General features: G+C 45.7%; 1 protein-coding gene across 1 annotated transcript in view; it reads left to right on the forward strand.

Annotated features, from left to right (window-relative positions):
* The window catches only part of LOC137308897 (scavenger receptor cysteine-rich type 1 protein M130-like), a 73,845-nt gene extending 54,151 nt beyond the window's left edge, over window positions 1-19,694 (forward strand). The window contains exons 16-20 of the mRNA XM_067977334.1: window positions 5,947-6,261; window positions 8,121-8,414; window positions 9,692-9,724; window positions 12,771-12,887; window positions 17,620-19,694. Of these exons, the coding sequence (XP_067833435.1) occupies window positions 5,947-6,261; window positions 8,121-8,414; window positions 9,692-9,724; window positions 12,771-12,887; window positions 17,620-17,708 (848 nt within the window). The 3' untranslated portion in view covers window positions 17,709-19,694. The remainder of the gene's footprint in view (window positions 1-5,946; window positions 6,262-8,120; window positions 8,415-9,691; window positions 9,725-12,770; window positions 12,888-17,619) is intronic.
* Window positions 19,695-26,972: the final 7,278 nt, after the last annotated feature.

The following is a 26,972-nucleotide window of genomic DNA, read 5'->3' on the forward strand; positions in this document are numbered from 1 at the left end:
TAGTGAGGAGGAAAGCTGTAGACTGCAGGAAGATATCAACGGACTGGTCAGGTGGGCAGAAAAGTGGCAAATGGAGTTCAATCCGGAGAAGTGAGAGATAATGCATTTGGGGAGGGCAAACAAGGCAAGGGAATACACAATAAATGGGAGGATACTGAGAGGTGTAGAGGGAGTGAGGGACCTTGGAGTGCATGTCCACAGATCCCTGAAGGTAGCAGGACATGGAGATAAGGTGGTGAAGAAGGCATATCGAATGCTCTCCGTTATTAGCCGAGACATCGAATATAAGAGCAGGGAGGTTATGCTGGAACTGTATAAAACACTAGTTAGGCCACAGCTTGAGTACTGTGTACAGTTCTGGTCACCACATTACAGGAAGGATGTGATCGCACTAGAGAGGGTGCAGAGGAGATTTACGAGGATGTTGCCAGGACTGGAGAGTTTTAGCTGTGAGGAAAGATTGAATAGGCTGGGGTTGTTCTCCTTGGAACGGAGGCGGCTGAGGGGAGATTTAATTGAGGTACAAAATTATGAGGGGACGAGATAGAGTGGATAGGAAGGACCTATTTCCCTTAGCGGAGAGGTCAGTGACCAGGGGGCATAGATTTAAAGTGATTGGGAGAAGGATTAGAGGGGAGCTGAGGAGAAATGTTTTCCCCCAGAGGGTGGTGGGAGTCTGGAACTCACTGCCTGAGAGGGTGGGAGAGGCAGAGACCCTCAACTCATTTAAAAAATCCCTGGATGTGCCCCTGAAGAGCCGTGACCTACAGGGCTACGGACCGAGTGCGGGAGAGTGGGATTAGGCCGGGTGGCTCATTTTCGGCCAGCACGGACACGATGGGCCCAATGGCCTCCTTCTGTGCCGTAAATTTTCTACGATTCTATGAATACTTATAAGAACATAAGAACATAAGAAATAGGAGCAGGAGTCGGCCAATCGGCCCCTCGAGCCTGCTCCGCCATTCAATAAGATCATGACTGACCTGATCCTAACCTCAAATCTAAATTCATGTCCAATTTCCTGCCCGCTCCCCGTAACCCCTAATTCCCTTTACTTTTAGGAAACTGTCTATTTCTGTTTTAAATTTATTTAATGATGTAGCTTCCACAGCATCCTGGGGCAGCAAATTCCACAGAACAACTACCCTCTGAGTGAAGAAGTTTCTCCTCATCTCAGTTTTGAAAGAGCAGCCCCTTATTCTAAGATTATGGCCCCCTAGTTCTAGTTTCACCCATCCTTGGGAACATCCTTACCGCATCCACCCGATCAAGCCCCTTCACAATCTTATATGTTTCAATAAGATCGCCTCTCATTCTTCTGAACTCCAATGAGTAGAGTCCCAATCGACTCAACCTCTCCTCATATGTCCGCCCCCTCATCCCCGGGATTAACCGAGTGAACCTTCTTTGCACTGCCTCGAGAGCAAGTATGTCTTTTCTTAAGTATGGAGACCAAAACTATGCTTCCCATTGATCTTCACTGGAGGAGACGATGCTGCTAATTTATCAGTAAAGGAGGAGGTTACAGCGATATTGGATGGGATAAAATAGATAAAGAGGAGGTGCCTAAAAGATTGGCAGTACTCAAAGTAGAAAAGCCACCCGGTCCAGATGGGATGCATCCTCGGTTACTGAGGGAAGTAAGGGTGGAAATTGCGGAGGATCTGGCCATAATCTTCCAATCCTCCTTAGATATGGGGACGGTGCCGGAGGACTGGAGGATTGCAAATGTTACACCCCTGTTCAAAAAAGGGGGGAGAGTGATAAACCCGGCAATTACAGGCCAGTCAGACTAACATCGATGGTGGGGAAACTTTCAGAGACAATAATCCTGGACAAAATTAATTGGTACTTGGAAAAGCACAGGCTAATAAATAAAAGTCAGCGGGGATTTGTTAAAGGAAAATCGTGTTTCACTAACGTGATTGAATTCTTTGATGAAGTAACGGAGAGGGTCGATGAGGGTAGTGCGGTAGATGTGGTGTATATGGACTTTCAAAAGGCATTAGTTAAAGTGCCACATAATAGACTTGTTTGCAAAATTGAATCCCATGGGATTAAAGACACAGTGGCAGCATGGGTATAAAATTGGCTAAGGGACAGAAAGCAGAGAGTCGTGGTGAACGGTCGTTTCTCAGACTGGAGGGGAGTTTACGGTGGGTGTTCCCCAGGGGTCAGTATTAGGACCACTGCTCTTTCTGAGATATATTGACCACCTGGAATTAGGTATAGAGGGTATAATTTCAAAGTTCGCAGATGACACGAAACTCGGGAATGCAGTAAACAGCGAGGAGGATAGTAACAGACTTCAGGAGGACGGAGACAGACTGGGGAAATGGACGGACACATGACAGAGGGAATTTAACACAGAGAAGTGTGAAGTGATGGATTTTACATAGAAACATAGAAAATAGGAGCAGGAGTAGGCCATTCGGCCCTTCGAGCCTGCTCCGCCATTCAATATGATCATGGCTGATCCTCTATCTCAATACCATATTCCCGCTCTCTCCCCATACCCCTTGAAGCCTTTTGTGTCTAGAAATCTATCCAGCTCCTTCTTGAATATATTCAGTGACTTGGCCTCCACTGCCTTCTGTGGTAGAGAATTCCACAGGTTCACCACCCTCTGAGTGAAGAAATTTCTCCTCATCTCACTCCTAAATGTCCTACCCCCCGTATCCTGAGACTGTGACCCCTCGTTCTGGACCCCCCAGCCAGGGGAAACATCCTCCCTGCATCTAGTCTGTCGAGCCCTGTCAGAATTTTATATGTTTCAATGAGATCCCCTCTCATTCTTCTAAACTCGAGTGAATACAGGCCGAGTCGACCCAATCTCTCCTCGTACGACAGTCCTGCCATCCCAGGGATCAGTCTGGTGAACCTTCGCTGCACTCCCTCCATGGCAAGGACATCCTTTCTTAGGTAATATTGATGGGAAGAATGAGGAGAGGCAGTATAAACTAAATGGTACAATTTTAAAGAGGGTGCAGGAACAGAGAGATCTGGGGGTGTATGTACACAAATCGTTGAAGGTGACAGGGCAGGTTGAGAAAGTGGTTAAAAAAGCATACGGCATCCTGGGCTTCATAAATAGAGGCACAGAGTACAAAAGTAAGGAAGTTATGATGAACCTTTATAAAACACTGGTTCGGCCACAACTGGAGTATTGGGTCCAGTTCTGGGCCCCGCAATTTAGGAAAGATGTGAAGGCCTTAGAGAGGGTGCGGAGGAGATTTACCAGAATGGTTCCAGGGATGAGGGACCTCAGTTATGTGGAGAGACTGGAGAATCTGGGGTCGTTCCCCTCAGAGCAGAGAAGGTCAAGGGGAGATTTGAGAGAGGTTTTCAAAATCATGAACGGTTGCGATCGAGGAAATAAGGATGCAGGGAGGATGTTTCCAGTGACAGGACGGTCGATAAACAGAAGAGTTGGATTTAAGGTGATTGGCAAAAGGTGACATGAGGAATGATTTATTTACGTAGAGAGTTGTTACGATCGGGAATGAAAGGATAGTGGAAACAGATTCAATGATAACTTTCAAAAGGAATTTGGATAAATACTTGAAGGAAAGAAATTACAGAGCTATGGGGAAAGAACAAGGGAGAAGGACTAATTGGATTGCTCTTTCAAAGAGCTAGCACAGGCGCGATGGGCTGAGTAGCCTCCTCGTGGATTAGGAACATAGGAACATAGGAACAGGAGTAGGCCATTCAGCCCCTCGTGCCTGCTCCGCCATTTGATAAGATCATGGCTGATCTGTGATCTAACTCCATATACCTGCCTTTGGCCCATATCCCTTAATACCTTTGGTTGCCAAAAAGCTATCTATCTCAGATTTAAATTTAGCAATTGAGCTCGTATCAATTGCCGTTTGCAGAAGAGAGTTCCAAACTTCTACCACCCTTTGCGTGTAGAAATGTTTTCTAATCTCGCTCCTGAAAGGTCTGGCTCTAATTTTTAGACTGTGCCCCCTACTCCTAGAATCCCCAACCAGCGGAAATAGTTTCTCTCTATCCACCCTATCCGTTCCCCTTAATATCTTATAAATTTCGATCAGATCACCCCTTAACCTTCGAAACTCTAGAGAAGACAACCCCAATTTGTGTAACCTCTCCTCGTAGCTTAACCCTTGAAGTCCGGGTATCATTCTAGTAAACCTACGCTGCACTCCCTCCAAGGCCAATATGTCCTTCCGAAGGTGCGGTGCCCAGAACTGCTCACAGTACTCCAGGTGCGGTCTAACCAGGGTTTTGTATGATTATATAATTCGAGGAAAGGCGGGGACTCGAACTCGGGGAGAGTTTAGATCCAGTCGCAAAGAACTAAGTCGATTTTGAAATTTGAACACTTCTTTGGTTGATTGCTTCTGAAACCACGGCCAACCTGGCTTTATGGAATTCTGGTTTGGCATCGTTAATTTGATAACATCGCTATTGTACCTCAGATGATCATGGGAACCATCTGGGATCAGAGAATCACAGTACTGGTCCATCTACATCTACACCTGTACCGATATCTGCATCATCTATCTCTATATTCATATGTTCCTCTCTCTCCATATCCATGTCCTCCTGCGCACCATAGAATCTTACAACACCAAAGAAGGCCATTCAGCCCATCGTGATGTGGCGGCTCTTTGGAAGAGTCCCATTCCCCTCATCTTTCCCCGTCGCCCTGCAGGCCTCTCCTATTCTGGCATATACACAATTCCCCTTTTGAAAGTTATTATTGAATCTGCTCCCACCACCCTTTCAGGCAGTGAATTCCAGATCAGAACAACTCACTGCGTAAAAAAACATTCTCCTCATCTCCCCCTCTCTGGCTCTTTTCCCGATCGCCTTAAATCCGTGTCCTCTGCTCACCGACCCTCCTGCCCACTGGAAACAGTCTCTCCTTATTTACTCTCTCAAAACCCCTCATGATTTTGAACACCTCGATTAAATCTCCCCATAACGTTCCCTGCTCTAAAGGGACCAATCTCAGCTTCTCCAGTCTGAAGTTTCGAAGTTTAATATATATATTCATGTGTAGATTAAATGTTTAAAGTGAAGTTTTTAGCTGTTGATGGGTGAAGGAAACACCTGCATTTTTGGTTCTTTGTCGGCTAAAGTATAACGTGGATAAATGTGAGGTTATCCACTTTGGTTGTAAAAACGGAAAGGCAGATTATTATCTGAATGGAGATAGATTGGGAAAAGGGGAGGTGCAACGAGACCTGGGTGTCCTTGGACACCAGTCACTGAAAGCGAGCATTCAGGTGCAGCAAGCAGTTAGGAAGGCGAATGGTATGTTGGCCTTCATTGAAAGAGGATTTGAGTACAGGAGCAGGGATGTCTTACTGCAGTTATACAGGGCCTTGGTGAGACCACACCTGGAGTATTGTGCGCAGTTTTGGTCTCCTTATCTGAGGAGGGATGTCCTTGCCATGGAGGGAGTGCAGCGAAGGTTCACCAGACTGATTCCTGGGATGGCAGGACTGACGTACGAGGAGAGATTGGGTCGACTCGGCCTGTATTCACTCGAGTTTAGAAGAATGAGAGGTGATCTCATCGAAACATATAAAATTCTGACAGGACTAGACAGACTAGATGCAGGGAGGATGTTCCCGATGGCTGGGGAGTCCAGAACCAGGGGCCACAGTCTCAGGATACGGGGGGTGGGACATTTAGAACCGAGATGAGGAGAGATTTCTTCGCTCAGAGGGTGGTGAACCTGTGGAATTCTCTACCACAGAAGGCAGTGGAGGCCAAGTCATTAGAAGGAGATAGATATATTTCTTAATGCTAAAGGGATCAAGGGATATGGGGAAAAAGTGGGAACGGTTAGACGATCAGCCATGATCGTTTTGAATGGCGGAGCAGGCCCCGAGGGGGCCGAACGGCCGACTCTCGCTCCTGTTTTCCATGCAAAGCTGGATTGTGACCTTGCTGCTCTTGCCTTCACAGAACGGGTGGAGATACGTCTGATCAACGGGAGCAGCCTTTGTTCCGGCAGAGTGGAGATCCTGAACAACAACACCTGGGGAACTGTTTGCGACGATCAGTGGCAAATAGCGGACGCCCAGATTGTTTGCCGAGAGCTGAGATGCGGGACGGCTGTTTCTGCCCTGAACCACGCTTACTTCGGGAAAGGTACTGGAGCCATCATGGTGGATGACCTCGATTGCCGAGGGACCGAGACATTTTTGTGGCAGTGCCCTTCTCGGCACTGGGGGCAACACAACTGCAATCACGAGGAAGATGCCAGCGTAATTTGCTCCGGTGAGAAGCACTGAGATTCAAATGGAAGCCCGGGTTTCGATAAGATTGCGATGACCCCCCCCACCCCCACCCCCCCCCCCCGTTACCTGTCGCAGCTCGGCCAACAAATTCCACGCTCTTTGATTGCCTGCAGAGCCTATAACGCTGGTGCAAATACAGGAGCGTGAGAAGCATCGAATCTTAGAAAGTCACGGCACAGAAGGAGGCCATTGGGCCCATCGTGTCCGTGCTGGCCGAAAAAGAGCCACCCAGCCTGCTCCCACTCTCCCGCACTCGGTCCGTAGCCCTGGAGGTCACGGGCTCTTCAGGTGCACATCCAGGGATTTTTTAAATGAGTTGAGGGTTTCTGCCTCTCCCACCCTCTCAGGCAGTGAGTTCCAGACCCCCACCACCCTCTGGGTGAAAACATTTCTCCTCAGCTCCCCTCTAATCCTTCTACCAATTACTTTAAATCTATGCCCCCTGGTTATTGACCCCTCCGCTAAGGGAAATAGATCCTTCCTATCCACTCTATCGAGGCCCCTCATAGTTTTATACACCTCAATTAAATCTCCCCTCAGCCTCCTTTGTTCAGATAAAACTCTCCAGTCCTGGCAACATCCTCGTAAATCTCCTCTGCACCCTCTCTAGTGCGATCACATCCTTCCTGTAATGTGGTGACCAGAACTGTACACAGTACTCAAGCTGTGGCCTAACTAGTGTTTTATACAGTTCCAGCGTAACCTCCCTGCTCTTATATTCTATGCCTCAGCTAATAAAGGAAAGTATTCCATATGCCTTTTTAACCACCTTATCTACCTGTCCTGCTACCTTCAGTTATCTGTGGATTAATGGCAAAGAAGGAGTTCCTTAGGGCAGTGCCCTGGGCCCAACCATCTTCAGCTGCTTCATCAATGACCTTCCCTCCATCATAAGGTCAGAAATGGGGATGTTTGCTGATGATTGCACAGTGTTCAGTTCCATTCGCAACCCCTCAGATAATGAAGCAGTCCGAGCCCGCATGCAGCAAGACCTGGACAACATCCAGGCTTGGGCTCATAAGTGGCAAGACCTGGAGAGAGAGAGTGAGAAACATCCGAAAGGAAGAGAAAGAGAGAGAATGTCCAGTTGTATTAAAAACAGATAACTTTTTTTCACTGGTGGGGTTACGTGTCGCGTGACATGAACCCAAGGTCCCGGTTGAGGCCGTCCTCATGGGTGCGGAACTTGGCTATCAATTTCTGCTCGACGATTTTGCGTTGTCGTGTGTCTCGAAGGCCGCCTTGGAGAATGCTTACCCAAAGATCGGTCTCTCTCTCTCTCTCTCTCTCTCTCTGTCTTTGGGTTCTGACCGTTTGTGTATTCAGTAGTCCTGTATGTAATGTCTCTCTGTCTGAACACTATTCAACTCCTTTGATGGCCTTGATAACGGGCAGTTGGAAAGATTATCTGTAATCACCAGGCATTGTTCTCTGACTATATATGCGGTACCTTTCATGGAATCCCACACTCACCTGACGAAGGAGGAAGCCTCCGAAAGCTTGTGGTTTTCAAATAAAGCTGTTGGACTGTAACCTGGTGTTGTAAGACTCCTTACATTTGTCCACCCCAGTCCATCACCGGCATCTCCACATCATGTCTTCCATTTTATGCTCTCGTCCAATGCAAAATTCACCACGGTGGCTTTTTCCTTCGCCACAATGCAGATCAGGGGGAACTCCTGCTTAGAGACTGAGCTTATCCATTGGACGGGAAAAAGAAATTAAAACCAATCGAGGCATAAAGACTATTGATGAAAGGTCGTATTGTAGATTAAATGCTAATATATATAATCTATTCGTGAAATTAACTGAAGCATTTCTGATCGCAACGAATCCCAGGGCCAAAACCAAGGTTATCGTTGGTTCCCGACTATGATGTGTTTGTCAAAGGGGAGTCCTTAACATTGAAATGCACGCTTCAGAGTCACAACACAAGCAAGCGGCTGGAATTTTTACGGAACACCGTCTACGTTTCGCACCAAAACTTGAATCCTGAAGACGTCTCCACAACGCTGAGCATCACAAACGTTGGTGATGACGATCAAGGTTATTACACATGTCACTACGTGTACTTGGTGGGAGATCAGTGGATTCATTCGACGCCAAGTGATCCTGTGCAAGTGACCGTAACAGGTGAGTCCCACAGCTTTATTTCCCAAATGTCAACCTTAGACGGAATTCAGGGGGGGTTGGAAGGACGCCCGAGGCCTGATGCTGCAGTCGCTGGGACATTATTGGAGTTGAATATTGGGCGAGGCGTATAACAGGCGGCCATCCCGCCCGTTTTGCGCCAGCCCTCGAGTGGAATTTCTCACCCCGAGTGTGCTTCTTCAAAATCAATACTCAAATATTCGGGGTAAAATTCTGTCACTTTTTAAAAAAATATTCATTCATGGGATGTGGGCGTCGCTGGCCAGGTCGGCATTTATTGCCCATCCCTAATTGCCCCTTGAGAAGGTGGTGGTGAGCCGCCTTCTTGAACCACAGCTGAGTGGCTTGCTGGGCCATTTGAGAATCGACCACATTGCTGTGGGTCTGGAGTCACATAGGCCGGACCGGGTAAGGACGGCAGGTTTCCTTCCCTAAAGGGCATTAGTGAACCAGATGGGTTTTTACGACAATCCAGTAGTTTCATGGCCATCATCACTGATACGAGTATTTTAATTCCAGATTTTATTTAAGTCATTGAATTTAAATTCCCCAGCTGCCGTGGTGGGATTTGAACTATAAAAAACCCTGGTTAGACCCCACCTGGAGCACTGTGAGCAGTTCTGGGCACCGCACCTTCGGAAGGACATATTGACCTTGGAGGGAGTGCAGCGTAGGTTTACTGGAATGATACCCGGACTTCAAGGGTTAAGTTACGAGGAGAGATTACACAAATTGGGGTTGTATTCTCTGGAGTTTCGAAGGTTAAGGGGTGATCTGATCGAAGTTTATAAGATATTAAGGGGAACAGATAGGGTGGATAGAGAGAAACTATTTCCGCTGGTTGGGGATTCTAGGAGTAGGGGGCACAGTCTAAAAATTAGAGCCAGACCTTTCAGGAGCGAGATTGGAAATCATTTCTACACACAAAGGGTGGTAGAAGTTTGGAACTCTCTTCCGCAAACGGCAATTGATACTAGCTCAATTGCTAAATTTAAATCTGAGATAGATAGCTTTTTGGCAACCAAAGGGTATTAAGGGATATGGGCCAAAGGCAGGTATATGGAGTTAGATCACAGATCAGCCCATGATCTTATCAAATGGCGGAGCAGGCTCGAGGGGCTGAATGGCCTCCTCCTGTTCCTATGTTCCTATTTCCAATTATAAAAAACGCGATCATTAATCGAGTTTAATGTTATTCTGTTGAGCGATAACTTGTATCCACCTGCCAATTCAAATGTTTCTCCTTTATTTCGATATAGATAAATATTTGAAGCGAAGAGGGAGCACAGCAGGTAATGTTTGAAACCATTTCTCATTAACTACATCATCCGCAAGTTCACCCTATCTTATTATGTGTTCCATTAACCTTGGTGAGATGGTTTGTACAGAAAGTCAATCTGCCTCATTGTCCAATATCATCACACCTTGCCGAACCCAAAAAGACATGGCCCACTTGTTCGAATCAAGTCCGAGTGTCTGAATCACGCATTCGACACACCTTCCCACTGTTGTAATCGTCCGCGTCTGGGAGGGGGCATCGACAATCAGGTTTCCATAGGACAGTGAAACAAGTGGTAAAAGGGGCAGAAGTGGCCATCATCGGCATACTTGTGAACGACGAGCCTGTGTTCATGGATGATGTCGCCAGGGGGGGGCAGCATGTAGATGAGGAAGAAGAAGGGCCATGGAACCATTACTTGGGGGATTCTGAGCTGTCACTATATGATGGAATAGAAGCCACTAATTATATATAGAGACAATTTGAGAATGAAATGGGACTTGGATATACTCGTACATGAAACACAAAATGTCAACGTACAGGTGCGGCAGGTAATCCGGAAGGCAAACGGAATATTGGCCTTTATTTCGAGGGCGATGGAGTATAAAAGCAGGGAAGTCATGCTCCAACTGTACAGGGTGCTGGTAAGACCACACCTGGAGTACTGCGTCCAGTTCTGGTGCCCTTATTTAAGGAAGGACATACTTGCATTTGAGGCAGTTCAGAGAAGGTTCACTCGGTTGATTGCGGGTATGGATGGGTTGTCTTATGAGGAAAGATTGAACAGGTTGGGTCTCTACTCATTGGAGTTTAGAAGAATGAGAGGGGATCTTATTGAAACATACAAGATTCTGAGGGGACTCGATAGGGGAGATGCTGAGAGGATGTTACCCCTCATGGGGGAATCTAAAACTAGGGGGCATAGTCTCAGAATAAGGGGTCGCCCGTTTAAGACGGAAATGAGGAGGAATTTCTTCTCCCAGAGGGTCGTGAATCTTTGGAATTCTTGACCCCAAAAAGCTGTGGGGGCCGAGTCATCGAATACATTCAAGGCTGAGTTAGACCAATTTTTGATCAGCGAGGGAGTCAAAGGATATGGGGAAAGGGTGGGGAAAGTGGAGTTGAGGTAAAAATCAGATCAGCCACGATCTCATTGAATGGCGGAGCGGGCTCGAGGGGCCGAATGGCCTGCTCCTGCTCCTATCCCTTATGGTCTTATGGATATTTGATTTGGGCGTGGATTTAAAACCGAGGATATTGCATCTGCCCCCCTTGTTTTAAGCCCCGCTCGATATTCGATGGGATGGATTATCGAGCAGGGCGTAGAACCGGTGGGAAGTGCAATTCCACCCAAGTCGGATTTTAACCCGGTCGGTCAATTTTCTTCGGACAAGGGCATAAGAAAAGGAACTGCATGGTGCAATGGAGGCTGTTTTAAGCAGCGGAGAGGTTGACGAGAGTTAATGTGCCAGGGACTCAGTCACAGCAACTGTCCTTGGTTCCTTCGGTTAGGGCAGTTTCGGAACGGGGAAAAAACTTGATTAGAGGGATTCAATCAGGAATTTGCGGGAGAGGTGGGTATGGATTTGGGATGGAACAAATCAAGGACCCTGAAGAGGCCTTTAAGATTATCAAAGGGTTTGATAGGGTCGCCATAGAGAAAATGTTTTCACGTGTGTCGGTGTTCAGAAGTAAGGAACTCTAAATATAAAATAATCGCCAATAAATCCAATCGGGGAATTCAGGAGAAACTTCTTTACCCAGAGAGTGGTGAGAATGTGGAACTCGCTCCCACAAGGAGTAGTTGAGCGGAATAGTGTAGATGGATTTGAGGGGACGCTAGATAAACACATGAGGGAGAAAGGGACGTGTGGAACTCTCTCCCGTCAAAAGCAATAGATGCCAGTTCAATTCACAATTTTAATTCTGAGATTGATAGACTTTTACTGCCGAAGGGCGTTAAGGCATATGGTGCCATGGCGGGTCGATGGGGTTAGGACGCAGATCAGCCATGATATAATTGAATGGTGGAACAGTCTTGAGGGGTTGAATGGCCAACGTTCGCATGTCCCTAATGGGAGGTTATGCTGATGGGGTGAGATGGAGTTGGGAGGGTGGAGGTTCCTGTGGACCATGGAGAAGGTGGGCCGAACGGCCTTTATCTATGCTGTACATTCTATGTAATTCCATGCAATAAGCGAGGGGAGATGGTCGCCATGTGTTTACCTATATATTCATTAACTTATTTAGTTCCAAATCCAGTTTTCTCTCGGGAATTATAATCGCCATAATATTTTTATTATATAGGGTGGATAGGGTGGTGAAGAAGGCATTCAGCATGCTTGGTTTCATTGGTCAGAACATTGAATACAGGAGTTGGGATGTCTTGTTGAAGTTGTACAAGACATTAGTAAGGCCACACTTGGAATACTGTGTACAGTTCTGGTCACCCTATTATAGAAAGGATATTATTAAACTAGAAAGTGTGCAGAAAAGATTTACTAGGATGCTACCGGGACTTGATGGTTTGACTTATAGGGAGAAGTTGGATAGACTGAGACTTTTTTCCCTGGAGAGTAGGAGGCTTAGGGGTGATCTTATAGAAGTCTATAAAATAATGAGGGGCATAGATAAGGTAGATAGTCAAAATCTTTTCCCAAAGGTAGGGGAGTCTATAACGAGGGGACATAGATTTAAGGTGAGAGGGGAGAGATACAAAAGGGTCCAGAGGGGCAATTTTTTTCACTCAAAGGATGGTGAGTGTCTGGAACGAGCTGCCAGAGGCAGTAGTAGAGGCGGGTACAATTTTGTCTTTTAAAAAGCCTTTGGACAGTTACATGGGTAAGATGGGTATAGAGGGATATGGGCCAAGTGCAGGCAATTGGGACTAGCTTAGTGGTATAAACTGGGCGACATGGACATGTTGGGCCGAAGGGCCTGTTTCCATGTTGTAAACTTCTACGATTCTATGATTGTATGATTTTTAGTTTAGTTATTGTATCATTCAGTTGAAATTTCTCTGGACGAATTTAGAACTGTTCTCCCATTTCACCTCACAGGATCTTTGAACAGCAAAGGGATCATTGGCCTTTGTGTGGCTGCACTTATTTTTCTCGTGATTGGATTCTTTGTTGTGAACCACTTTCGGAAATCCAGATACTTTTGGAAAAGAAAAGGTAAGAAGCAAGTTAGAAAGGGGTGGAATTTAACTGAGCATCTTGGACCAATTTCTAAATGGTAAAAAGTTAAAAACAGTGGATGTCCAAAGGGACTTAGGGGTTCAGGTCCATAGATCATTGAAGTGTCATGAACAGGTGCAGAAAATAATCAATAAGGCTAATGGAATGCTGGCCTTTATATCTCGAGGACTGGAGTACAAGGGGGCAGAAGTTATGCTGCAGCTATACAAAACCCTGGTTGGACCGCACCTGGAGTACTGTGAGCAGTTCTGGGCACCGCACCTTCGGAAGGACATATTGGCCTTGGAGGGAGTGCAGCGTAGGTTTACTAGAATGATACCCGGACTTCAAGGGTTAAGTTACGAGGAGAGGTTACACAAATTGGGGTTGTATTCTCTGGAGTTTCGAAGGTTAAGGGGTGATCTGATCGAAGTTTATAAGATATTAAGGGGAACGGATAGGGTGGATAGAGAGAAACTATTTCCGCTGGTTGGGGATTCTAGGAGTAGGGGGCACAGTCTAAAAATTAGAGCCAGACCTTTCAGGAGCGAGATTAGAAAACATTTCTACACACAAAGGGTGGTAGAAGTTTGGAACTCTCTTCCGCAAACGGCAATTGATACTAGCTCAATTGCTAAATTTAAATCTGAGATAGATAGCTTTTTGGCAACCAAAGGTATTAAGGGATATGGGCCAAAGGCAGGTATATGGAGTTAGATCACAGATCAGCCATGATCTCATCAAATGGCGGAGCAGGCACGAGGGGCTGAATGGCCTCCTCCTGTTCCTATCTTCCTATGCTCCTATGGACGCAAAACTTACCTTGTGGATCGTCCATCTGGAAATCAATACGGATGAAAATCGGGCATTTTCTGTAATAAGGTTGAGTCAGAATGCGAGATGTGAGCACATGTGGACTGCCCGTCAGTTGTCCATTAGTCCAATAATGACTCCATCATTACCCAAAGATTTCTGGCCGCATTCTCCAGTGTTGTTGGACATTGCTTCAAATCTGTTTATCCGCGGCATCGTAGTCAATGGAGAAAATTTGCTGTTTTAATAAAAGCGAAGAAAGCATTGTAAAAACAAGCGAGGTGAAAATTCGTCACGGGCGGAGATGCGAAACGGGCGTTAAGTCATCTGTCGCCCGTTATATATTCCATCCAATATTCGGTGAAACTAGGGGCCAATTTTAACCTAACTCACCGGGTGGAACACTTGTTTTCAATGCCTTAAATGAAGTGTCAAATCGGGTCGGGTGTGAAACCAGGATTGCACCCAGTCCCTCTCGTTTCGCGACGGGCGGGTTGGGTTAAAATTGCAACCGTTGAGTTCAGTGCAATTGAATATTTGGCGGGACGTGTGACTGGCTGCAGGGACTTACGCAGGACTCAGTGTTATTTTGCAGCAAACAGTGTCTATTTAAACAGCAAACAGTCCACGGAATCTAGTTATAAAAACGTCTCGATGAACTACAGAAAATAGAACTCATGAGTGAAACTGCAGCATCTTCTCCCGATAAAAGCAGGGTTATTGCTCGAGTGAAATGTAATGAGTCGGCGATAGTGACATGCCGAATAATGAATGCCAGACACTTACAGTGCGAGCTCCGGGCGTGATTGAATGGGGAATTAACCAATCATCTTCCATCTGACTGCAAAAAAAACGGGGAAGGACGAGGATGGAAATGGATGTCCAAGGCTGGAGTTACATGGAATTACATAAATTGTACAGCACAGGACCAGGCCATTCGGGCCAACTGGTCTGTGGCGGCGTTTATGCTCTGCACGAGACTCCTCCCACCCAACATCATCTCAACCTATCAGCATGTCCTTCTATCCCTTTCTCCCTCATGTGTTTATCCAGCTTCCCCTTAAATCCATCTACACTATTCGCCTCAACTACTCCTTGTGGGAGCGAGTTCCACATTCTCACCACTCTCTGGGGAAAGAAGTTTCTCCGGGATTCCTTACAGAATCATTGAAAGGTTACAGGGCGGAAGGAAACCATTCGGCCCATCGAGTCCATGCCGGCTCTATGCAAGAGCAATCCATTTATTGGACTTATGAGTGTCTAATATTTATCAAGCCTACTTTTGGATACGCCCACAAGTAGAAGTATCTACCCTCCGTCCACCCTGTCAAAGCCCTTCTCAATTTATCCGGTCATCCCTCAGCCTTCTCTGTCTTATAGTTATAGCCTCTCATTCCTGGTGTCATCCTTGTAAAGCGTTTTGGCAACTTTGCCAGTGCCTCGATATCCTTTTTTGTTATCGTTCATGGGATGTGGGCATCGCTGGCGAGGCCAACATTTATTGCCCATCCCTGATTGCCCCTTGAGAAGGTGGTGGTGAGCCGCCTTCTTGAACCGCTGCAGTCCGTGTGGTGAAGGTTCTCCCACAGTGCCGTTAGGAAGGGAGTTCCAGGATTTTGACCCAGTGACGATGAAGGAACGGCCGATATATTTCCAAGTGGGGATGGTGTGTGACTTGGAGGGGAACGTGCAGGTGGTGTTGTCCCCCATGTACCTGCTGCCCTTGTCCTTCTAGGTGGTAGAGGTCGCGGGTTTGGGAGGTGCTGTCGAAGAAGCCTTGGCGAGTTGCTGCAGTGCATCCTGTGGATGGTCCACACTGCAGCCACTGTGCGCCGGTGGTGAAGGGGGTGAATGTTTAGGGTGGTGGATGGGGTGCCAATCAAACGGGCTGCTTTGTCCTGGATGGTGTCGAGCTTCTTGAGTGTTGTTGGAGCAGCACTCATCGAAGCAAGTGGAGAGTATTCCATCACACTCCTGACTTGTGCTTTGTAGATGGTGGAAAGGCTTTGGGGAGTCAGGAGGTGAGTCACTCGCCACAGAATACCCAGTCTCTGACCTGCTCTTGTAGCCACGGTATTTATGTGGCTGGTCCAGTTAAGTTTCTGGTCAATGGTGACCCCCATGATGTTGATGGTGGGGGATTCAGTGATGGTAATGCCAAGGGGAGAACAGAACTGTGCACAGTACACAGAGTTGCAGAGGAGAGCAGCTCAGCAAGGAGCAGCCAGTCCAGGAGCGAACCTGAAATCCAATATTCTAATGTTCTGCGCCTTCCAACGTCGGTGGGCTGGTCATCTCCCATGTGGCTGCGTAGTCTGTGATGGAATTGTCCCTGTGCAGTTCTTGCACAGGGACAATTCCATCACAGGGGTGGATAAAGGGGAACCAGTGGACGTAGTGTATTTAGACTTCCAGAAGGCATTCGACAAGGTGCCACATAAAAGATTATTGCTCAAGATAAAGAATCACTGGATTGGGGGTAATATTCTGGCATGGGTGGAGGATTGGTTATCTAACAGGAAGCAGAGAGTTGGGATAAATGGTACATTCTCGGACTGGCAACCAGTAGCCAGTGGTGTTCCGCAGGGGTCGGTGCTGGGTCCCCAACTCTTTACAATCTATATTAACGATTTGGAGGAGGGGACCGAGTGTAACATATCAAAGATTGCAGATGATACAAAGATGGGAGGGAAAGTAGAGAGTGAGGAGGACATACAAAACCTACAAGGGGATAGCGACAGGCTGGGTGAGTGGGCGGAGATTTGGCAGATGCAATACAATATTGGAAAATGTGAGGTTATGCACTTTGGCAGGAAAAATCAGAGAGCAAGTTATTATCTTAATGGTGAGAAACTGGAAAGTACTGCAGTACAAAGGGATCGGGGGGTCCTAGTGCAAGAAAATCAAAAAGTTAGTATGCAGGTGCAGCAGGTGATCAAGAAGGCCAACGGAATGTTGGCTTTTATTGCTCGGGGGATAGAATATAAAAACAGGGAGGTATTGCTGCAGTTATATAAGGTATTGGTGAGACCGCACCTGGAATACTGCATTCAGTTTTGGTGTCCATACTTAAGAAAAAACATACTTGCTCTCGAGGCAGTACAAAGAAGGTTCACTCGGTTAATCCCGGGGATGAGGGGGCGGACATATGAGGAGAGGTTGAGTAGATTGGGACTCTACTCATTGGAGTTCAGAAGAATGAGAGGCGATCTTATTGAAACATATAAGATTGTGAAGGGTCTTGATCGGGTGGATGCGGAAAGGATGTTCCCAAGGATGGGTGAAACTAGAACTAGGGGGCATAATCTTAGAATAAGGGGCTGCTCTTTCAAAACTGAGATGAGGAGAAACTTCTTCACTCAGAGGGTAGTAGGTCTGTGGAATTTGCTGCCCCAGGAAGCTACATCATTAAATAAATTTAAAACTGAAATCGACAGTTTCCTAGAAGTAAAGGGAATTAGGGGTTACGGGGAACGGGCAGGAAATTGGACATGAATTTAGATTTGAGGTTAGGATCAGATCAGCCATGATCTTATTGAATGGCGGAGCAGGCTCGAGGGGCCGATTGGCCTACTCCTGCTCCTATTTCTTATGTTCTCGCGATGCGGGAAGATTGAGCTCTGCGGCACTAACTCTGTTGTGGAATTGCTAACCCATATAAACTTCCCAGAGTTAACCTTAAAGAAGGGGCCCGCTGGGTGAGAGACTTTAGCACCAAATGTGACCAAGCACCCATGCGCTAGCAGAGGTGTGGACTTTGAGTGAAATAATGGATGGAGAGATTCGAGAAAAACTCATGAAACAAAAGGGAATGCGGGCATAATGTTGAGTGCATCAATGCATTCGTTTTATTGGTGAATGGTGAAGTTTACTGGAATCATAGTGACGGTAACCGTGAATTATTTCCATTTGACAGGGAGCCGTGTCCATAATCTACAGCCACTAATCACCAATCAGGAGGACCCAGACCGCAGTGAATGTATTGATGAGGATACTTCTATATGAGATGACGATTTTTACAATCCCTCGAGAATTCGTACATGTCCCTCTTCATCCAAAACGACAAAAAAGAAACAACAAACGGGAAATCGGCGTCCACATCTCCGGGAGCAGACAAAGCCAACATCTGGAGAAGAATAATTCTTTTGGTGCAAAAGCCACAATTAACAGGATCCTTTCAATTCCCACTCTGTGCGTTCTCTGAGCCTTCAAAATTTGCTGGCGTGGAATGAAAGTGGCTGGAAATAGTTTGCGAGTTTTACTCCGGGTTCAAATTCTGACCGGGCAGCGTCGCGTTGAGCTGCCAGTCTGAACATGGGTGAGGGTGTGCAAAATGAGGACGTGCAGACCTCACGGAAAGGGGGATGCAATTCGACTCGAGCGGCATGTTGTACGCCCCCCGCCCTATATTCGGCTTGAACGTCCCGTTGAAGTCAGCGGGACTGGATAAAGAGCGTGGTATTTAACGGGCGGGAGGTGCACAGCCTCGCCCACCCCCACCCAAGTCGAATTGCGTCCCCAAATAATAATTTCATCTCCCAGTCTTGCCTCCCAAATTCTCAAGTGAGGAGAGCCGCTCAGCTTTTATTTTTCTCTCTCTGTTTTGAAATATTATCTATATCCTGCGCCGTGCGTTACCTCATTGTGAGACATTACCTTGAGTTATTAAGTGTACAGATGTTAACAGGGCAAAATTGGAAATTATTTTACTTGCATTAATGCCTCGGTTTAAAGTAACGGAGTGAAGGATTTTAATAAAAAAACACTTTTAAAACGTTCAAACACTGTTATCCCACAGGGGAAAAGCTCAGCACCCAACTGTTCATCATTATTATTTTCCAATGATTCCCAATCATGTTAGCTCCCATTCAATCCATGCTAACTGTCCTTTATCAATGCAAGCAGTCCTAGCAGACAATGTTCTCCATCATTGCAATGTTTCTTCTTCTCATTTATTTGTTTAAGTCACAACCTTTAAGTCCCCCAGTTATTCATAAGAACATAAGAAATAGGAGCAGGAGTAGGCCAATCGGCCCCTCGAGCCTGCTCCGCCATTCAATAAGATCATGGCTGATCTGATCCTAACCTCAAATCTAAATTCATGTCCAATTTCCTGCCCGCTCCCCGTAACCCCTTCTAGGAAACTGTCTATTTCTGTTTTCAATTTATTTAATGATGTAGCTTCCACAGCTTCCTGGGGCAGCAAATTCCACAGACCTACCACCCTCTGAGTGAAGAAGTTTCTCCTCATCTCAGTTTTGAAAGAGCAGCCCCTTATTCTAAGATTATGCCCCCCTAGTTCTAGTTTCACCCATCCTTGGGAACATCCTTACCGCATCCACCCGATCAAGCCCCTTCACAATCTTATATGTTTCAATAAGATCGCCTCTCATTCTTCTGAACTCCAATGAGCAGAGTCCCAATTCATCGCCCCCTTTCAGTCTAGAAATTACTGCTGGAAGCTGTACTGACGTTTAACGCATGATATCCTTTTGGCTGTTATTTTAACTGCAGTGTTAACCTCTTTAAAAATGATCAGCATTGACGTGAACAGATAAAATCCGCCCTTAAAACAGCAGAGAGAGTAATTGGACATTTAAGTCATTTACAGGTGAATATAACAATGTATTGCCTGTACATAACGAATATGATATCATGTGATATCAGTCGTGATAATATCTGTGAACTGTACTCCATATTGCAATCATATTGTGATGTTTTATTTGTTAAATTAATGCATTATAATTGTGTAGCATTTTAAATACTAATTATGAATTCATAGATAAATTCATCCAAGTGGTATCGAGATTATAATTATGATACTCGTCACTAAAGATGTCTTTTTCTTAATTCTCCCTGTTCATTTTTGTGTACATTTTGTTCACAACGGTGATCACCAATCAAAATGCAATCAGTTATAAGTTTGTTTTACCGCATTTATGTCTGAATTTAACTGAATCAAATGATTGTCACGATAATTCTTGAGCAAGGCAATCCCAATTAAAACTTCGTTCGAATTTAATAAAATTTGGGACGAGCGATGCGTGGTCTTTCTTTATCCTACGTTTCCTCTACTTGTCCTGTTTCGATTTAGTCCAGATAAGGAAAAGATGATACAAAGATAGGTGGAAAAGCAAGTTACGATGAGGACACAAAGTGTCTGCAAAGGGATATCGACAGGTTAAGCGAATGGGCAAAAATTTGGCAGGTGGAATCTAATGTGGGAAAATGTGAAGTCGTCCACTTTGGGAGGAAAAATAAAAAAGCAAAATATTATTTGAATGGAGAAATATTACAAAATGCCGCGGTACAGAGGGATCTGGGTGTCCTCGTACATGAAACACAAAAAGTCAACATACAGGTGCAGCAGGTAATCCGGAAGGCAAACGGAATATTGAACTTTATTTCTGGGGGGATGGAGTATAAAAGCAGGGAAGTCATGCTCCAACTGTACAGGGTGCTGGTGAGACCACACCTGGAGTACCGCGTACAGTTCTGGTGCCCTTATTTAAGGAAGGACATACTTGCATTGGAGGCAGTTCAGAGAAGGTTCACTCGGTTGATTCCGGGTATGGAAGGGTTGTCTTATGAGGAAAGATTGAACAGGTTGGGTCCGTACTCATTGGAGTTTCGAAGAATGAGAGGAGATCTTATTAAAACATACAAGATTCTGAGGGGACTCGATAGGGTAGATGCTGAGAGGATGTTACCCCTCATGGGGGAATCTAAAACTAGGGGGCATAGTCTCAGAATAAGGGTTCGCCCGTTTAAGACGGAAATGAGGAGGAATTTCTTCTCCCAGAGGGCGAATCTTTGGAATTCTTTACCCCAAAAAGCTGTGGGGGCTGAGTCATCGAATACATTCAAGGCTGAGTTAGACAAATTTTTGATCAGCGAGGGAGTCAAAGGACATGGGGAAAAGGCGGGAAAGTGGAGTTGAGGTAAAAATCAGATCAGCCATGATCTCATTGAATGGGGGAGCAGGCTCGAGGGGCCGAATGGCCTACTCCTGCTCCTATTTTCTATGTCTCTATGTTTCTATTCATTGGTTCATTCATGGATTGTTCATTCGTTGGTAAAATTTAACGATTTGCTCCGAAAGGCGAAAATGAACCACTGGAAAATTAGCCTGAAATGATTTGGTTAATCGATATTGTGTCTCAGTTCATCATTACTCCCATGAAGCAATTTAGAAATTTACTTTGATCTCACTCGATGAGTTAAAAGGGAATGAATCTGTAAACAGACACATGAACCCAATCCCGAGGGGGCATGTTAAAGGACACTCTGTAACAAGCACTGCTCCCTTACTGTTTACTGTTGACACACCATATTGATCTGACTAAACAGTATGATCACCAGACTGTACAAATACTCGACCCACTCCACAACATCGGACATTGTGGAAAATGTCCTGCCGTTCCATTGAGGGTTAAATTGCTCTGGCCCGAATTACAAAAAGGCAATTCAATTAACTGTGTCACTCGAGCTGTAATGTGGCAGCTGAATTTTTTTTTTATTCGTTCATGGGATGTGGGCGTTGCTGGCGAGGCCGGCATTTATTGCCCATCCCTAATCGCCCCTTGAGAAGGTGGTGGTGAGCCGCCTTCTTGAACCGCTGCAGTCCGTGTGGTGAAGGTTCTCCCACAGCGCCGTTAGGAAGGGAGTTCCAGGATTTTGACCCAGCGACGATGAAGGGACGGCCGATATATTTCCAAGTCGGGATGGTGTGTGACTCGGAGGGGAACGTGCAGGTGGTGTTGTTCCCCATGTGCCTGCTGCCCTTCTCCTTCTAGGTGGTAGAGGTCGCGGGTTTGGGAGGTGCTGTCGAAGAAGCCTTGGCGAGTTGCTGCAGTGCATCCTGTGGATGGTCCACACTGCAGCCACGGTGCGCCGGTGGAGAAGGGAGTGAATGTTTAAGGTGGCGGATGGGGTGCCAATCAAGCGGGCTGCTTTGTCCTGGATGGTGTCGAGCTTCTCAAGTGTTGTTGGAGCTGCACTCATCCAGGCAAGTGGAGAGTATTCCATCACACTCCTGACTTGTGCCTTGTAGATGGTGGAAAGGCTTTGGGGAGTCAGGAGGTGAGTCACTGGCCACAGAATACCCAGCCTCTGACCTGCTCTTACACATAATAAAACATCGTGTTGTCAGACTCATTCAGATGTATTACTTTTTAGAAGCAGTATTGATCGACATGGTTCTGAACTACTGTAATTTCACGCCCCAGATAGAGGCCTCTGAATGATTCTTCTGAGTTCTGCAACCTCTCGCCATTTAAATAATATACTTACTGGTTCTGTCCTCGCCGACGCCCTACTGCTAGCCTTGTATACGTTCGATGTCTCACGTATACAATGAGAGGTGATCTTATTGAAAGATATAAGATCCTGAGGGGACTGGAAGGGGTAGATGCTGAGAGGATGTTTTCCCCTTGTGAACGATGGCTTACGCCAAGCAGCAAGTTGGCGATGCAGCACCACTGCTACAATTACAATGACAAGTAGAGTTGATTTCCGTTCAAAGGATGTGCTGAAGGCATGGAAGCTTCCAGACACTTTGCATTTTTAGATGCGCTTGCATTCCTGCAAGTGTATTTAAACACCAGAGTGAGGAGCAATGTCATGAGGTGCATCCAATGTGTAGACCTGCAATACAGCCAACAAACAGGCATTATAATTATCCCTCCTCGTCCTTGCGTTAAACGAGGATGAAATCATCCAAAGTGTCCGTCCCTGTACGTTATTCATCGAACGTATAAAAGGATAGCGGCTGGGCGTCATCGGAATATAGGAACAGGAGGAGGCCATTCAGCCCCTCGTCCCCGCTCCGCCATTTGATAAGATCATGGCTGATCTGTGATCTAACTCCATATACCTGCCTTTGGCCCATATCCCTTAATACCGTTGTTTGCCAAAAAGCTATCTATCTCAGATTTAAATTTAGCAATTGAGCTAGTATCAATTGCCGTTTGCGGAAGAGAGTTCCAAACTTCTACCACCCTTTGTGTGTAGAAATGTTTTCTAATCTCACTCCTGAAAGGTCTGGCTCTAATTTTTAGACTGTGCCCCCTACTCCGAGAATCTCCAACCAGCGGAAATAGTTTCTCTCTATCCACCCTATCCGTTCCCCTTAATATCTTATAAACTTCGATCAGATCACCCCTTAACCTTCGAAGCTCCAGAGAATACAACCCCCAATTTGTGTAATCTCTCCTCGTAACTTAACCCTTGAAGTCCGGGTATCATTCCAGTAAACCTACGCTGCACTCCCTCCAAGGCCAATATGTCCTTCCGAAGGTGCGGTGCCCAGAACTGCTCACAGTACTCCAGGTGGGGTCTAACCAGGGTTTTGTATAGCTGCAGCATAACTTCTGCCCCCTTGTACTCTAGTCCTCCAGATGTAAAGGCCAGCATTCCATTAGCCTTATTGATGGCGTCAGAGAGGACAGGACCAGTAAGTTTATTACTTAAATGGAGAGAGATTGCAGAACTCTGAGGTACAGAGGGATCTGGGTGTCCTAGTACATGAATCACAAAAAGTTAGTATGCAGGTACAGCAAGTGATCAGGAAGGCAAATGGAACGTCGTAATTTATTGCAAGGGGAATGGAATATAAAAGTAGAGATGTTTTGCTCCAGTTGTGCAGGGCATTGGTGAGACCACATCTAGAATACTGTGTGCAGTTTTGGTCTCCTTATTTACAAAAGGACATCCTTGCTTTGGAGTTGGTTCAGAGAAGGTTCGCTCGACTGATTCCTGGGATGAGGGGGTTATCTTATGAGGAAAGGTTGGACAAGTTGGGCCTCTATACACTGGAGTTTCGAAGAACGAGAGGTGATCTTATTGGAACATATCAGATCCTGAGGGGACCTGAAGGGGTAGATGCTGAGAGGGTGCTTCCCCTTGTGGGAGAGACTAGAACTAGGGGGCCACAGTTTAAAAATAAGGGGTCTCCCATTTAAGACGGAGATGAGGAGAATTCTTTTCTCTCTGAGGGTCGTGAGTCTGTGGAACTCCCTTCCCCAGAGAGCGGGGGAGGCAGGGTCATTGAATATTTGTTAGAGAGAGTCCTGATTAACAAGGGAGTCAAAGGTTATAGTAGGTAGATGGGAAAGTAGGTTTGAGGACACAATCAGATCAGCCCATGATCTTATCAAATGGCGGAGCAGGCTCGAGGGGCCGAGTGGCCTACCCCTGCTCTTAATTGGTACGTTCGTATGTTAGGAGGGAAGAACTCTTCTCTATTAGTTATAATACCAGTGACTATATTAATGAACACATCCATATTTTCTCATTCTGATCAATTAAAATGCTGCACCTTTGAGCTGTGTTTTCAAGAGGTGGGCGAGGCAATATGTCTGGGCTATGTGTCAAAATAAAAGCTAACAGAGGTTCTATATTTTGAATTGAGCGTCTCTGTTCATTTCCTGTAACAGACGAACAGCTGAATCTTTCAAGACAGCAGGTATTGCCTCGACTAAACGCCTATCATTGAAAGCAGCATTTCATTTCTGGTAAATTCAAAGAAATACTAAAGTCTGATATTTAACATTTTTGTGACAGCAAAATATTGTTTGTGAAGCAAATGACCAAATCCAGAATCTTTTATTTTTAATGCTGGTTGTTGTTGATGATTTATTGATTTGAATGCGTCATTAAATCAGTAGATTGAAGGGAATATATATTTCCCAAATGCATCGATCATTGAGTTTGAGATTGCATTCAATCAGAGTTACATAATGCCGAATTCTAACATACCAGTATGAAATGCTTTGCTAACTGTCTTGCACCATAAGGTCAGAAATGGGGATGTTCGCTGATGGTTGCACAGTGTTCAGTTCCATTCGCAACCCCTCAGATAATGAAGCAGTCCGAGCCCGCATGCAGCAAGACCTGGACAACATCCAGGCTTGGGCTCATAAGTGGCAAGTAACATTCACGCCAGACAAGTGCCAGGCAATGACCATCTCCAACAAGAGAGAGTCCAACCACCTCCCCTTGACATTCAACGGCATTACCATCGCCGAATCCCCCACCATCAACATCCTGGGGGTCACCATTGACCAGAAACTTAACTGGACCAGCCATATAAATACTGTGGCTTCAAGAGCAGGTCAGGGGCTGGGTATTCTGCAGCGAGTGACTCACCTCCTGACTCCCCAATGTCTTTCCACCATCTACAAGGCACAAGTCAGGAGTGTGATGGAATACTCTCCACTTGCCTGGATGAGTGCAGCTCCAACAACACTCATGAAGCTCGACACCATCCAGCACAAAGCAGCCCGCTTGATTGGCACCCCATCCACCACCCTAAACATTCACTCCCTTCACCACTGGCGCACACCTTAGTTCCATTAGCCTTATTGATTATTTTCTGCACCTGTTCATGACACTTCAATGATCGATGTCCCTTTGGACATCCACTGATTTTAACTTTTTACCATTTAGAAAGTACCCTGTTGTATCCTTTTTTGATCCAAAGTGGATGACCTCACATTTCTTTGCATTGAATTCCATTTGCCACAGTTTTGCCCTTTCACCTAATCTATCAATATCGCTTTGTAATTTTATGTTTTCATCTACACTGCTTACGATGCCGCCAATCTATGTGTCATCGGCAAACTTAGATATGAGACTTTCTATGCCTTCATCTAAGTCGTTAATAAATATTGTGAATAATTGAGGCCCCAAGACAGATCCCTGCTGGACTCCACTAGTCACATCCTGCCAATGGGAGGTACCTACCCATTATCCCTACTCTCTGTCGCCTTTCGCTCAGCCAACTTCCTAACCAAGTCCGTACTTTTCCCTCGATTCCATGGGCTTCTATCTTAGCTAACAGTCTCTTATATCTCTTGTAATAAGGCATATTCTTAGGACCAGTGCAAATTGAACATTTACTAAGTCTCAGAACCCAGAAATAATGTTGGTGGAGGGGCTGTTTCTTGGCAATGCAAACAATGATATAATTGAACTAATTTCTATTTGGAGAGATGTTTGCAGAATCCTCTTTCTTATTTTCAACAGATGGTTCATTATCTCTTCTGTTCATTGCCACACAGCAGGCCGAAAGGAGGATGAGCAGAAACATAAACAGGGCAGATTCCAGAAGCAGTGTCAATTGCCAGTTATAACCATCTGGAAGGTAATGACAGGGACACGCATTTATGTAGCAGGTTCTGTACATTCGCACACTTGTCTGAAGGTTGTCACACAAACAGACAGAAACTCCAACACACACGGACACCCACACACGCAGATCTGTCCATCCCAACCATTGCAGACTCCTGCACATTTCCCCCTTGTGTCTGTGTTCTTTTTGCAAATGGATGTTGTTGCATTATAGACATTCTTAGTTCGAACGAATCGTGCATGCAATAGCTGGCGATATTAACAATCTGTAATTATTATTGCTCTAAAAGGCCGAGATTAGAATCCTCAAACACACTGAACTGATGATTTGTTATTTGCCAAACTTCCACAATTCACATAAAATACGATTAGTCGAACTCCGCCTCACCTGATACGCCCAATCTCTGAGGATCACTTCTGTCTGAGTCGATCCATCGCCCCGATATGTGGACTTGGTATCGACATGTACAATATTCTGTGCCGATTTTTAAGCGGGGTACGGTGAGACTGAACGTGGCAGATTTTTGCCCCTCGGTTGTTTCGGATATCTGACTCCGGTTTTCAGAATTTAGGAACAAAAGGAATTTCATGGTCGGATCTACATTTGGAGCTGTGCAGTTCACAGTAACATTTTGCCCCTTCTCGGTAACGGGACCTTGTGTTTCCAGGGAAATTTTCGGTTTTAACGGACGGTCTAGAAAAAAAGGGCAGAACGAATTATTAAATAGAATAATTAATGAATCTATTAACCTATGATGAGGATGGCGAAATCTGTGTGGAAAACTATTCTCCATTCTCTTACTTTATCCACTGCAGGTCCTCTGGTGATTTCCATCAATCAATTGTTCTCAGTTAGAAATAATTTAACCTGACAAGAAAGGTTATTGGTGAGCCACAGAATGGGAATTCCCTTTGCGGATAAATATCAACACCACGGCCTCGAAATGTCTCTGTTTTCTACATACATAGAAAATAACTTTTTTATTATTCATTAATGGGATGTGGGCGTCGCTGGCGAGGCCGGCATTTATTGCCCATCCCTAATTGCCCCTCGAGAAGGTGGTGGTGAGCCGCCTTCTTGAACCGCTGCAGTCCGTGTGGTGAAGGTTCTCCCACAGTGCCGTTAGGAAGGGAGTT

The sequence above is a fragment of the Heptranchias perlo genome, unplaced genomic scaffold, assembly GCF_035084215.1.
Source record: "Heptranchias perlo isolate sHepPer1 unplaced genomic scaffold, sHepPer1.hap1 HAP1_SCAFFOLD_143, whole genome shotgun sequence".
NCBI lineage: Eukaryota > Metazoa > Chordata > Chondrichthyes > Hexanchiformes > Hexanchidae > Heptranchias > Heptranchias perlo.